This window comes from Cyrtonyx montezumae, unplaced genomic scaffold (genome assembly GCF_038088225.1).
Source record: "Cyrtonyx montezumae isolate F1298 unplaced genomic scaffold, pur_monq_1.0 scaffold_16, whole genome shotgun sequence".
NCBI classification, from domain to species: Eukaryota; Metazoa; Chordata; class Aves; order Galliformes; family Odontophoridae; genus Cyrtonyx; species Cyrtonyx montezumae.
In genome coordinates this window covers 5,809,621-5,823,450 of record NW_027071892.1, presented here as the reverse complement: position 1 = coordinate 5,823,450, position 13,830 = coordinate 5,809,621, and the positions used below count along the sequence as shown (strand labels likewise).

At 51.4% G+C, this 13,830-nt stretch overlaps 2 protein-coding genes across 2 annotated transcripts; one reads left to right on the top strand and one right to left on the bottom strand.

The window, feature by feature from the left end:
- Positions 1–2,409: 2,409 nt before the first annotated feature.
- On the bottom strand, positions 2,410–4,691 carry NME3 (NME/NM23 nucleoside diphosphate kinase 3). The gene is made up of 5 exons (XM_065732497.1): positions 4,588–4,691; positions 4,380–4,510; positions 4,184–4,285; positions 3,811–3,923; positions 2,410–3,008 (listed from the first exon to the last, which is right to left on the bottom strand). Exons 1-5 carry the CDS (start codon positions 4,673–4,675, stop codon positions 2,891–2,893), a joined length of 552 nt encoding a protein of 183 aa, XP_065588569.1. The 5' UTR covers positions 4,676–4,691; the 3' UTR covers positions 2,410–2,890.
- EME2 (essential meiotic structure-specific endonuclease subunit 2) lies at positions 4,632–11,884 on the top strand. Its single transcript, XM_065732478.1, has 8 exons — positions 4,632–5,088; positions 5,312–5,448; positions 6,918–7,010; positions 7,767–7,888; positions 8,833–8,938; positions 9,679–9,794; positions 10,225–10,411; positions 11,548–11,884. The coding sequence occupies exons 1-8, from the start codon at positions 4,632–4,634 to the stop codon at positions 11,716–11,718; spliced, it is 1,389 nt and encodes a 462-aa protein (XP_065588550.1). The 3' UTR covers positions 11,719–11,884.
- Positions 11,885–13,830: the final 1,946 nt, after the last annotated feature.

The window sequence follows — 13,830 nt, the reverse complement described above, 5'->3', positions numbered from 1 at the left end:
GCCGAGGGGAAGCCGAAGGGAGGCCCCGAGCTCGGCTCGCGGTGCCGAGGAGGCCGAGGCCGGAGTCGCCGCCCGCCCGCACTCACCGCAGCCGTAGGCCTGCACCGCCGCCGGGCTCCCGGCCGAACCCGAGCCCTGCTGTGACGTCACGCAGCAGGGGCGCTGCCCTCACGCTGTAGCCGAGTGGCGTCACAAAGCCGCGCGCCGCCGCGGCCAATCAGCGTGACGTCTGCGGTCACGCCCAGGGGGAACGACGCGTGAGAAGTGAGCGCCAGTTTCACGTGACGAGGGCGGACCAATCGCTGTTGGCCCTGCCCCGTCCCGGCGGCCCCTGCGCTCAGGGGAGGTAAGATGGCGGCGGCGTGTGCGGCTCTGATGTTGGGTGTCGGCCAGCGCCGTCAGTCCGCAGGGCCGGGCCCGCGGCTGAGCCGGGCGCGGACACAACTGTCTCATCCTTCCAGCTGAGCCCCTGGTGCCCGTGGGCTGACGTGCTACCTGTCAGCGGCCTTTACTACCCAGCTTTTCTCCGGTTTGCTGTGCGTTTTTTTTCTTTGTATTTATCCTCCTCTCCGAGAGATGCACGAGCTCAAAGGGCAGCGGCTGACAGGATACCAGGCTGCAGCCCACCTCCATGCTGCGATCCACGGAAACGATGCTGCGGTCTGAGGAGTCCGATGTGTGGTCTGGGTGAGTCCGCTGCCACGTGAGTGCTTCCTGGGCTCCCCCACTGAGCCATATACCAGGTCCGTAGGTAATAAATGTGATAACATCAACTGCTGGTGCCTTCTGTTGCTGTAAGTACTTCTACCTGCATGACAGAAGGGCTGCTGGAAAGGTGATTAGCTCGAGTCTCAACCTGGTAACCCATTGGCAAGTCACACGCACACAGAGCCATAGAATATCCTGAATGGAGGGGACCTACAGGGACATTGGGTCCAACCCCTCGCTCTGCATAGGGCCACCTAAACCCTATGTCTCAGAGTGTTGTCCAAGTGCTCTGTGAGCTCAAGCCGCTCAGAGCTGTGCCCACCATCCTCTGGTGCAGAAACTTTTCCTGACCCTCCCCTGCTGCAGCTGCTTGTCATTTCCTCAGGTCCTTCTTGGTAAGCCTAACCAGGATAGTTTGGTCCCATGGCCACATGCCCCTGGGGTTGGTATCATCCACTGCCTCCTCCAGTATCAGAAATAAAATGCATAAAGAGGGACTTCTTCAGCCATTGCCCAACCACAGCCATCATTACAGGGTCTGCATCAGAACAGGTATGAGAACAACTGCTCATCCAGTCCCAGAGGTGTTTAAACAAGATAAGGTTATTTTTTCAAATTTAAGTAACTTCAGAAATACATGTGACAATAGATGGGACAACAGAAAAGTGGAGAATAAGACTGAAGACCGTCTTTGCTTGTTTCCACTTGTAAAGGCATTCAGATTAATGACCAACATAAACTCTCTTAAGGTCACCTTCCTAAATGATTTTACTGTCTTGACAAGCTGTGGATCCTCTTCCCCATTAGTTGCTCTGCCTGTGCATTTCTGGAGCAATAAAGAAAAGTTGCTACCAGCAGTACAGTTCCATCAGAAAAGCTGGTACTAGCTCACATCCCTGTGAGTGCTGGCCTAGAGCCACCCTCCTGCTCCCCTAGAAAACAACCAGAAGAGATAAGACTTTCTTTCCAGAGTTTATTATAAATAAAAGCACATGGATGATTTACAGGAACAATCAATCTCTAAGATGTTTAAAGCTGTAACCAACCATTTGGAGAAGGCCCTGAAGGCATGAGGTGATCTGGCTAACAGAAAGGGCCATCAGTCAGCAGAAGAAGGCCACAGTTATTCACAAGTCCACAAATCCCTTCTCCCCCATTACTCCTGGTATTTCTCCACTCAGCCCCACCACCCCAGGCCAGCCTGCAGGTAGAAGTGGGAGCTGGGGAACTGCACTCATTCCCCAGCAGATGCAAATCTTCCTAGAGAGAGATGGCTTGCAGGACATGAGCAAAGTATCTTGCCTACATGCAATAAAACCCTTGTTCCTTCAGGTTTCACCAGACCCCTGCTCCATAGCAGAATGCAGTGCCAGTCTCTGCCTTTATATTTTGGCAGGCTGTGCACAGGAGTCAGAAACAGCTTAATGAAATGGACAGTAGTGTGAAAATAAAGAGGAAGAATAGGCAAAAACAGGGCTCAGGAGTAAAGGACACAAATGTATTGAAACAAGTTGCTCTGAGCCTCTCCAGTGAGGGGCCTTACTGTAACAGAAGTCAGGAAGCCTCCAGAGGTGAACAGTTCACAGCAGAACCCCAACTAAGGTCCTCTGATCCTCCTCCTCTAGAGGCCACTTCAGCCCTGTGCACAAGGGACACATTAAAGTGATGAGTGTCACCAGCCTGAGTCAGCCTTGTTCACCAGCCTGAGTCAGCCTTGTTCACCAGCCTCTGCACTTGCCACTTTATCCTACAGCATCTCAGTTCTTTAAAAGCCTCTGGTCAGAGACTGCACCAAAATGCAAGTGGATGACAGTGATTGCACCCTGCAGTGAGCAGCAGGAGCCAGCACAGTGACAGGCACAGAGCCCAGCTTTCACTGTCCTTCATAAATCACCGTGAGCCACTTAAGGACTTTGGGATGCTGCAGCAAACCGAGCAGCAATACTAACTAACACTACAGGAGATGGAGGGGGGAGGAAACCAGCTACTATTGCAGGGAGCTAAACTGCTGAGTTACAAACACAAAGCCCAGCTCCCAGGTCCCCTCCGCAGACACACAAAAGAGAAACTCCCAACACGTTACCACAGCAGAATCCACAGCCAGCCTGAGGGGCCAAAATGGAACTAATGAAAATGCCCCGTGTCCAAATTTAGGAAGATGTACTTCCCTCAGGCTGTCTCATCACTCATAGATCCATCGTTCAGCTGTGTCCTCCCAGCACATCAGCTCCTCTGGGCGGAACCAGAGGGAGATCTCCTGCTGGGCACTCTCTACTGAGTCGCTGCCATGAATCACATTCCTGTGGGGAACAAGGAAGGGATCAGCTTAAATAAGCAGAGAAATGCTGGGGAAGGAAGCTGCAGCTGGGAAATTAAACACCCTAACTGATTTAATTAAACCTGCCAAGCCAGTCACATTGTACAATATTCCTTCCCATTACATAGCTCTCCATCTTGCTCAGGAGATATTAATGAACGCAGCTTAGAATGTGTAGGAGCTGCCAGTTTCATGCAGTCCTCCCTCCTGTAATGAGAAATTATTTATGTGCTACAAAGGAGCTGCAAGTAGCTGTTTATCTGAGGAGGGTTTTTTGTTTGTTTTAAACGGTTTGCAATTTATGTGCCTCCAGATTTCCCACTTCTTTCAGTGAAAGTAGGTCCTATGAAGCAGGTTTGGGGTCAGACAGAAACCTAAGCCAGGAACGTTAGTAAGAGCAACTACCACAAGCCAGGTTCTGCTACAGCCACCAGAGGTCACCACTGGAGAACACACAGTGGTGAGAAGCCCTCATGCTTGCAGAACAGCAGCTTGGCTTTTGCTTCAGTCTTGGATGCCTGGCAGAGCTGAGTAGCCCCCACCAGAGGGCTGAAAGGGCTCCTCCCTTCCTCTTCACAGTCTGTAGGGAGGAGATGCCCCCGGAAGCATGAGAGACCTAAACCCAGGCTGGTCCCTTCTGGCAAAAGCAACCCAGGTCACTGTGTCCAATGTCAACACGTGAGGGGTCTGAACTTTGCTCCACCGATGCAGACTCACATGGCTCGGGCAGAAATGCAAGAGCAGGAAAACGCAGCAACACTCAGGGCACAAAAAGCCAGACTCACTTGCCAACTTCAATGCAGAAGTCTCCTCGGATGGTGCCAGGCCTGGACTCAGCCGGGTTGGTCTCTCCGATCATCACGCGCGCCATCCTGACCACATCCAGGCCCTGCCACACCTACACGACAGCAATCAGGATCAGCTCCCACAGCTCAACCCAAGGTCAAACCGCATCCTCCACACCTACCACCTGACCCACCCAGGGGACAGCCAGCAAAGGGCCCTTCCACACACAGCTTTCAGGAGGTGATTTCCAACGACCCTCAGCATCGCGTGAGGATTCAGCTTACCGCAGCACACACCCCTGTGCTCAGCACAGCCTCCAGGGGCCCTCGGACCGAGCCCTCCTCGCCGTGCCCGTTCCCCACCAGCACTCACCATGGCCACCACGGGCCCCGAGCTCATGTACTTCACCAGGCGGCCGTAGAAGGGCCGGTCCCGCAGGGCGATGTAGTGCTCCTTCAGCAGCTCCTCCGAGGCCTGCACACAACACGCGGCCCTGCAGCCTCCGGGCAAGGCCACGGAGCCCATCCCGCGTACCGGAGGACTCCGAAGGCCCCGCCCGGCCCCGCACCTGCAGCAGCTTCAGCCCCACCAGCTTGAAGCCCTTCCTCTCGAAGCGCCGCACGATCTCCCCCACCAGGTGCCGCTGGACGCCGTCCGGTTTGATGGCGACGAAGGTGCGCTCGGTGACACCGGAGCGGGCTGCGAGAGGGCACGGGCGTCAGAGCGGAGGGAAAAGGGAACAAGGGAGGGGGACAAGGGAAGGACCTGGGCCTTACCGCTGTGGAAAACAGCGGCGAAGACCGCCAGCACCAAGCAGATCATGGCGGCTGCGGCACTCTTAAAGGAACCGCTCCCTGCGCTCATGTGTCCGCCGAAAAGAGTCCCCCTCAGCCACGGCGGAACGTTTGTGCCGCGGAGGAGGGGCGGCGCCGAGCCCTTGAGGGGGAGGCGCTACGCCGCTGCCATGGCAACGGGCGCGGCCATGGCGGGCAGCGAGCGGTGCCGCCGGGCCCGGGCCGCCTGGGAGGTGTCCGAGTCCGAGCCCGAGGCTGAGCCCGAGCCCCGCAGCTCCGGCGCGGCCCCGGAAGGCTCTCCTCCGGCAGCGGCCGCCGTACGGCCCAAGCGGCGGAGGGCGGCCGGGCAGGCCGAGGCTCTGAGGCGGGAGCGGCGGCGGCGGAAGGAACGGGAGGAGATGGAGAAGCGCGAGGCGGCGGCGGCCTGGCGGCTGCTGAGACCGGAGCGCTGCCTGCGGCTCCTGGAAGCGTGCGTGGATCCAGGTGGGCGGCGGGGCCCGGGGGTGCGAGCCGATGGCAGGTAGCCCCGTGCTCCTGCAGCCCGGTGAGCGGCTCTCGACCGGCCCCGCGCCCCTCGCTCGGCTGCTGGGCAGCAGCAGGTGGGGTTGCGTTGTGCTGGGCTGCTGTGGAGGTGCAGCAGTACCGTGAGTACTAGCATAAAGTAGCTCTTTTTCTTATGTCAGGGCTGTTCTTCCTTTCTCCTTAGGTTTTCTTGAAGATCCTGGCTCAGATATTTGGATCAAGGCTTTGAGTTCCCTGCAGTGTAAATGCTCCTTTGAGCCTCAAGCAATTCCCTGCAGCATAACCTGGAGGAGAAATATGCCAAGCATTCCATCTGCCCCAGTGAGTCCTCTTCTACTCTGTTGTAAGTGTAATCTGGCAGCAGATGTGCTGTGGGGAGGAAGCGTTGACTTGGCTTTCTGTGCTGGGTGCTGACAGCAGCTGCCTCAGGCATGCTGATTTTTGATTATCAGAGATCCAGGAGTGGAGCTGGAACTGGTCCTCATTCAGGTTATTCCATAGTCCATCTTTTAAGCATCTACAAGTGATTGGTTTAGGCCACCACAAGTTATTCATACAGAGATATTATTAGGAGGGCAGCAGCTTTTCCAGAGCAGATGTTGTATGTGGTCTGCTGTCACAGGCAGCGTCTGCATGGCTGGAAAAGGCTGGGCAAGTTTGCTGCTAGGTCCCCAGTTTAGAAAGCCTAGTGATTGCTTCCTGAATCCTGCTCTCTGTGAACCTGAAAGAGGGCAGTTCCTTCTGGTACCAACTATGGTGCATATTTCATTTTAGTTTTGGTAGCTGTTGTGTAGAACTGTATGCAAGTAACCATAAAGGTAGGTTGTTCTTGTCCTCACCCCCACTGTAAGAATTTCAATTAGAGGCAGAAATGTATTTTGTCTCTTGGTATATTGTGTTCATATGACAACTGTGAGGTGCAGACAGAGCTGTTTTTATGTCTTTTTGGCTTTGACGACAATTTCTGCAGTTGTCACTGTCCTCGCCAGGTCATTTATTTTAACTTTGGTGATCTGTTTGTGTGGGAAAGTTCTTTCCCTTCCAGCTCAGCAGTGGTTTAACCCAGCAGGTGGCTAAGCTCACTTCCTCCCTCCCCAGTGAGATGGGGGAGGGAATTGGGAGCGAAAAAAAAGGTGAATTCATGGATTGAGTTAGAAAAAAGAAAGAAGAACAAAGAATAAGAGTGTGATGAAGAGTGAGAATATGACGATTATATACATAATGTGTGTGTGTACATATATATATATATATATATATATATACATATATATATATATATATATATATATATATATAAAACAGGTGATGCACCAATAGTTGCTCAGCTACCTGCCAACCAATGCCCAGCCAGTCCTCAAGCAGCAGGTCACCCACTGAACTCCTTCCTTTTTCAAACTTTCATATCATCTCACACTGTACAAATACCCCTTTGGCCAGTTCAGGTCAGCTGTCCTTATTGTGTCCCCTCCCAGCTCCTCCTTCTCCACTGCCCCCGTCACTGGCAGGATAACAGGAGAAGCTGAGAACAGTAAAACATCCTTGACTCTGTACAAAACTACTCAGCAACAACTAGAAACATTGGTGTGTTATCAGCATTGTTCTCCTAAAACCAAAACAGCATCATATCAGACACTGAAGAACAGTGAGAAAGAAAAACAGCTCTGTCCCAGCTGAATCTAAGACAAGTTCTGGCATAGCCTTGTGAGCATTAGAGCCCCTGAAAGCATAGGCACTGCATAGGTAGAGACATGCTGGATTCCTGCATGTGTTGAAAATTATTTCTTCTTTAGGATGACTGCATGGTGAAGACTGAAGAGGAGAAGGAGGTGTTGGTGTTGCTGGAGCCAGCAGATTTTCTAAAGCGTCTCTATTCCCTAACCCAGGTAATGTAGATCCCTGAGCCAGATCTATACAGAGTGCTCTGCAGCAGTCGTGCCAAATGAATATGGGAGGTGAGGGAGGCTTCGTTCATTATTACCATTGCTCCACCTTGAAACAAAGCTTTGTTAGAGAGTGCAGTGGTTTGAAATGAGAGAACCCATGTGAGAGTGCAGCAGTAGTCTCTAGGGATAATGTGCAGGTATTTGCCTTTAAACCCACTACAGGATGCTGCTTTCCTTCAGAGGAGGATTGGGCAGGCCTGACTTGCCTTTCCTTGTATTTTGCTTTACCCTTTTCATTGTGCTCATAAAAGATGTACTTGAAAGAAACAATCAAAGCTAGCTATTCCTTAGAAACGCTTGCATTTGCAAGCAGAGGATTAAACGGTTAGTTCATGTATATGCATTCGTGCAGGGTTTTATTTATACCTATCTAGGCAACCTGTGCTTCTGCCCTGAGAAGTTCAGAGGCCATCCAGTGCAGTCTGAGAATAGAGAAGGAGAGGCTAGAATAGCCAGTGCCTGTGAGAACGTCAGTGCTAGCACCCCAGGGAGAAAGGTGAGCCAGCAAAAAAAAGGACTAAATACTGGCAGAAGTGGTATGCTGTGCCACTCTCAGCTGCAGTCTAAAACTGGCTCCTGCCAGCTTCCAGTGATGAAAGTTGTCTTGGAAGTCTCCTTCTGTCCAGCCAGAGATAGGGGGGGTTGTTTCAGAGAGGAAAACTGCTACAGACTTGGCTGTGATTTGTCTTGCTTCAGACTTTTGTCGATGCCCCATCAGGGAGTCAGCCTGATCTGAACCAAGTGCTACCTTTGGCCAGCCTGGAGGGCTCCTCCACCAAATCCTACAGCCTGGCTGTTGTTGGGCTGGATGCCTACAGGTGCGACGTGCTGGGGACGTGTGGGGAGCAGCAGGGATGGGAGGTTTGCCATGGGTGAAGAGAAGCATCTGTGCAGGAAGGAGGTGTCTGGGGTTGAGCTGCCGAGCTTGGTGCCAGCATGGGCTGTAAATCACAAGATCTGTGCTCAAGAGGACTTGATTTTGCAGTCTTGTGGATGTACTTTGCAGATGGATTTAGAAAAGACTGAGGATTTTGTAGTCAGAAGGTGTTTGCAGATAAGACTATGCTCAGGGCTAGGCAGAGGGAGGCAGTGAATACAACTTCTGCTGAACTGCCCTGTGCACCAAGCATTGTCTTTCTGTTCTTAGCAAGGTGTACAGCTCATGAAGCAGGGAGAAATGTTCAGTGCCTGAAGCCCTTTTCTTCTTCCTAGAATGTATCATTCATATGTTGCTCTCAGTGTCTGAGTGTTTCCCATCCATGTACGTGCACAGCAGAGGAATTTCCTCTCCACGGTGACAGTGTGATCATCCAGAGTTCCCCCACATTGACATAGCTGCATTAGCTAGGTCTGTCCTGTCCTGTCTGGAGTGTTACCCAAGAGAGAGCTCTTGTTTCACCACCTCCTGGACTCTGTCACTTAAGCCTGTGAGGATAAATTTTTCCAAGAGTGTTATGTTTATAAAAATCAGCCATGGTCTGTTGAGTTCTGGCACCAAAGTAACCAAGCAGCATTTGCCTTAGTTTTGGGTCTTGTCTTCTCTCCTGCAGCCACTTCCAGCTCGTGTGTAGATCTACAGTCCCTGTCACAAAGGGGCTGCACATGACACGCTGAACTGTGCCAGTGGCTGCCTCACCAGGGAGCTTTGCCTCTACTTTCTAGTCTGACTGGGAGGTGGGAAGTGTGGGTGGATTAAGTGACCTTTTTCTCTTTATCAGACAGCCTGAGATGTGAATATGCCTTGCACATGTCTTGTTTTTAGGCGTAATCAGGAGCAGGGTGGGTGGCAAGCACTGAGCCTTGGAAAGCAGAGTCCGAGATCCCAGCCTGGCCCAGAGCTGTTCATGACTCAGCAGGAAATACTGGAGGTAGAATTTCTCATGCCCCTTGGAGTTTTATGTTACTTGTGGTTGAGCTGCATGGAAAAGGCTGCCTCTGGTATGCCTTCTGCATAATGAATGCTTTACAGGGAAGGTGGTGGCTCGCTTGGATCAAGTTGCATCCACACACGTCCTCCCTCACCCTAACTGACCATGGGCATGGCTTTGAGCCCTTTGGATCTGATCCTGCCTCCTCTCCCTAGCCCCATCAAGAGCTGCCCAGTTACCTGTGAAAGGTGCTGTTGGTTTTGTCAGGTCTCTGCTTTGCAAAGCCTGTGTCCCAAAGCGGAGCAGAAGCACTTCTTGTGGTACCACAGCCATCACAAACTAGGTCAAACAGGATATAAACCCTTACTTGATATCCCTCAAACCAAATTCCTTTCCTGCCTGGATATGTCCCAAAGGGGGGTGATGACCCACTGGCTTACTGGGAGATAAGAAGGATGAGCAGGCTTTAGTACTCTTCTGTGTAAACAGAGCTCGTGCAGTCAGCCCGGCCTCCCTCCCCTCTCAGCCCAGCTTCATCCTGCTGAAGGATGTGGTGTACCCTGTGTTCTCCTTGCTCCTGTCTCTGGGTGCTTTTGGTGGTCAGGGCAGACAGCAGTGCTGCTGGCTGAAGTTGGGGCATGCTTATGAAGGAAGATGAGGGCCTCGGGTTGTCCTGGCCCACCTGACCCTGTTTCTGTCCCATTGGTTGGTGTCCTTCAGTGGTGTCATTTCTCTTCCAGGCACAGGTGGTGCTCCAGCTGTGGGGTAACATTGGTGTACAGTTCCTAGACACGTGGCAGGAGTTTGGTGAGCACGTCTCTGCGCTGACTAAGGCGATAGCAAGGCGCCCATACAAGTGAGTTGTGTTGACAGATTGGTCAAGTTCAAAGCCCAGAGCTTTGGAAAACCTCGCTAGAAGCTTCAGGAATGCTTATCAGCGACTGCCAGTCTGTTTTGGTCAGTGTTAGGGCTTGGACTAGATCATTTTCAGTCCTCTGTGCTGCTGGGAATCAACTGCAGTCCCTGTGAATGCAGTTGTGATTCAGTATTAAGAACGGAGAGAAAACCAAGACCTTAGGGAAACCTTTCCACCAAGATGTTCTGAAGCTTTTCAGGGAGGGAAAGAAAATTTTGAGGAAAAAATACTAGTTCTGAAGACAGGGGTTTAAGAAAGAAGCCCACTGCCTCATGCTGGGAGAAGGCTGCAGCACCTTGGATCCACAGGGCTGTGCTCTGTGCACACTCTGTTCCCTGATCTTGCTCTCAGCAGTCTGTCTTTTCTGTAGGAGTCAGCTGGAAATGCAGTTGTCTTTCTGCACTGCCGGTGTCGCTGGCAGGGGGTTGCGAGTGGAAAAGGATGGCACAGGACTATGGCAGGTGTGGAAGAGACAAATCCAGCAGTTTAATAGAGTCAGCCCTGCAACAGCAGCAGCAATAGCAGAAGCATATCCGTCCCCTAGACTCCTAGTACAGGTAAGTTCTTAAATCCCTCAGTATCCCATTAAAATCTTGCTGCATGGAAGATGATGGCAGGGAGCAGTGCTGCATGTTTCCTCGCTTAGAGGTCTTTGTTGATGGAGCAAACAAATCCTGAGTGTGAAATCAGCTCTCCAGAAAGGTGAAGATTGTGCCCAGATAGGTATTTGGCTTAAACTGTAGTTTAGTTTCAGTAGTAGCTACTTACTTGTAGCCTTTCCAGACCTCTCTTTGTCTTCTTCTCACCGACAAAGATCAGCTCAAAGCATAATTGTACTTTTGCTTAGCTGTACGTTGGTTGTCCATCCCAGCCAGTGCAGTTGAAGGTCTGTTGTATGCATCCCGTTGCCCTCGGTCAACTGGTCTGTCCATCAGCTCTGCTTGTTTGCATTTGAGATGGGTGATATCAGAGGAGGCTGCCGTTCCAGTTGGACAGTTCTGAATCGCTCCCTAGCAGAAACATGTGTTGCCTGTGTGGGCTGTGGGGGAATTCACAGGACATTTGAGCTCTCTGACTGCTCGCCATCACCAGCAGCATACCAAAACTTTCCTTCTCTTCGTCTGACCATACAGGGAGCTGGCCTAGCTCACTAAATTCTCCCTCTCCCTTCTGCTGGAGGATCAGGGATAGGAAAGGATGTTGTCTGACCCTTCTGACAGCAGCTTAGCCAATTTATGAAGACAGTTTTTCTTGTCAGCAAGTGCTTGTTTCCATTTTGGGTGAGCATGAATCACTTTGGCTGTTTCCATTAGATCAGGAACTGAGAGAACTCTTTCCTTTTTTTCTTTCTTTTTTCTTCCTTTTTTTCTGTGTAAGTCTTACATAGTCAGACATTCTCTTCTACTTTTCTTCTCCTGGAGCGTTGTTCTCTGTCTCTATCATACTCTCTTCAGAAGAAGAGCTGTCTCCTTGTATATTGAAGGGGCAACACACAGGTCAGAATGTGTATGGGGCCTGCTTGCAAGCTGAGGATCTTGATTCTTCTGAGTTTTATCCTCTGATGCTTACATGTTTGGGTGAATGCTTAGTCAGGGATCCTCACTGCAATGATGGGACTGAGCCTCTCACTGGGGTATAGGATCTTCTCTTAGAGCATCCATGTTAACTGCTTCCTTCTCGTGTGTGCTTGAAGGCCTATGAAGAGTGCAGCACAGAAGATGAGAAACTACTTCTGCTGAGCAACATCCCAGTGAAATCAGACATCAGTGGGAAAGACCACCGTGTTGGGCCAGACTTATCCCGCCGCATCTATCTCTTCATGGTTTCCACAAACCCTGACCTTATCTTGGACCTGACTGTATAGTGGGACCGTGAGCCACGTCAGTCAGCCTCATTATTTCTTTCTGCTAAACTCAGCAGTCTCTGAGCTGCATCTGGCGTGGCAGTGCTGCTGGGAGCCCAGCCTGTGGAAGCAGCTGGTTCTGTTTCAGAATAGATTTGCACATCAATAAATGTCTTGTTATAGATGCTTTCTTCAGCCTTTTGGCTCTCCTTTACTCTTTTAGCTACCACAGCTGATATCCCTCTGCCTGTCTCCTTTAAGAGTTAAGGAATGTTTGGAGCAGAAGCTCCACGTGTTAGTGGATTGGTTCCTCTGCTGAGACAAGTGTGTGGTAAGTCTGTGCTGCCTGTCAGGTGTGTCGTTGAATGAGGTAAAATCTTGTGTGCAACATCCTGACTTTTAACATCCCACTGCCTGCTGATTCTCAGGTGAGGCTGGACCTGCTACTGTAGGTCCTGCTTGTGGCTTCTTCAGGCAGGTGGGTCCTGCTGGACTTGCTTAGAATAACATTCACCAACTGTCAAAGCCAGCTGGCCAGAGAGAAACCACAGTACATGGAGCTCAAGGTAGGGGAGGCTGTTGGCTGAGCTCCCAACACAAGGAAATGCCAAATAGCCAAATAAGCTCCAGAAAATTCCACGTGAAATGATGGGCTAGGATGTGATTCTCTTTTGCCAAAGCAAATGTTGAGCTTCTTACTTGGAAATAGCTGCAGTGGAACAGTAGGGACTGGGGACCCCAAAATTCTGAGGATTTGGTAGTGCTAATTGTGGCATTTCACTGTGACACAGGACCTTCTTCCCGTGAAGCACAGCTCGCTACAGCTCAAAGTAACACCAGCCAGTGCTGAGAAGGTGGGAGGGCACCCTCAGAATAAAGCTTCTCCTTGCCAGTGATTCTTCTGCTTCCATCTGCTAATGCTTGAATTAGCTCCTGGGAGGAGAAATCCAGCAAGGCTGTTTTTTCTGGCTGGAGCACAGCTACAGATGGGTTGACAGAGAGCCTGTCCTATTTAATCAAGGTTCTCATTCACAGCCTGTAAACAGAGAAGCAAGAGCCATCTTTGATTAAAGATACACGACATGTGGAAGAAGGGAACGGTCATGGGGAACAAACTGCACGTGGAGCAAAACACTTTGCATGAGGCTTTTGCAGGTCCATAATGACCAGGAGAAAAGGCAGCAGGTGGCTACTTGCGTTCCCAGTTGCACTGCTGGGAGGGAACCTGCCAAGAGCACAAGCTGAAAGGCATTTCCCATCACACCTATTTCAACACCCTTCCAATTTGCAATAACCTTTGCACTTGGCTGATGGCACCAGCTCAAATCATCAGTAAACACATCACTCACCGGAAGAGAGCTCAAAGGCCACAGAAAAACATCCCGAAAAGACAGTGATGTGTTCATCTAAGGACTTGCAATTAAGCTGGCATCCAGTACTGCAGGAGGACAGACTGCAGGAGATTGTGACAGCATGCTGACAGGTTGCCACGGCCCACTGTGCTGTGCTCCTCCCTGCCCTGGCTGTGCCTGCCCACTTGGTCTCACAGCAGCTGCTTCAGCACTGAGGGGCAGAATGGGGGGAAGCTGAACTGCCAAACGTGGGCATTTTAAAGGGCCTCCAGCCACGTCCTCTGATGGAGGACTGATGGAAGCTGGCAAGAACTGCTCACATACCTGATCCCCCACCACACAGTGCCCAGCTAGTGCCTGTGGCCTAATCCACAAGGAGCAGCTAAGGTGCTTTTCCTTCCTCTTTCCTGTCTGAAATCTTAGGGCAGCTCAAATGTGAGCAAACAGGAAGGCTGTCCTGCATGCCATTTGCTGGCAGTGCTGCCAGGCCACTGCTGGATTAGTCACAGTTCCAGGCTCCAGTCCAGCACTGCTCCTCAGCACATACAAGAAAGGGCCAGCTGCAGGCAGCACACGTCTCAGTGGCTGTCCTGCACACACAAACTGCTCTGACTTTCTGTCTCTGGGGTGGGCATTCAGGGCTGTCTGCGAGCTTTCAGCCACAAGCATCAGTGTGGCACTGCAGGAGCTCCATCAGGGCCTGGCTCTGCTGTTCCAGGGAGCAGTACAAGAACCCTCCATGTGGCAAAGACAAGGTAACTTCCTTTACCCCATCTAGATC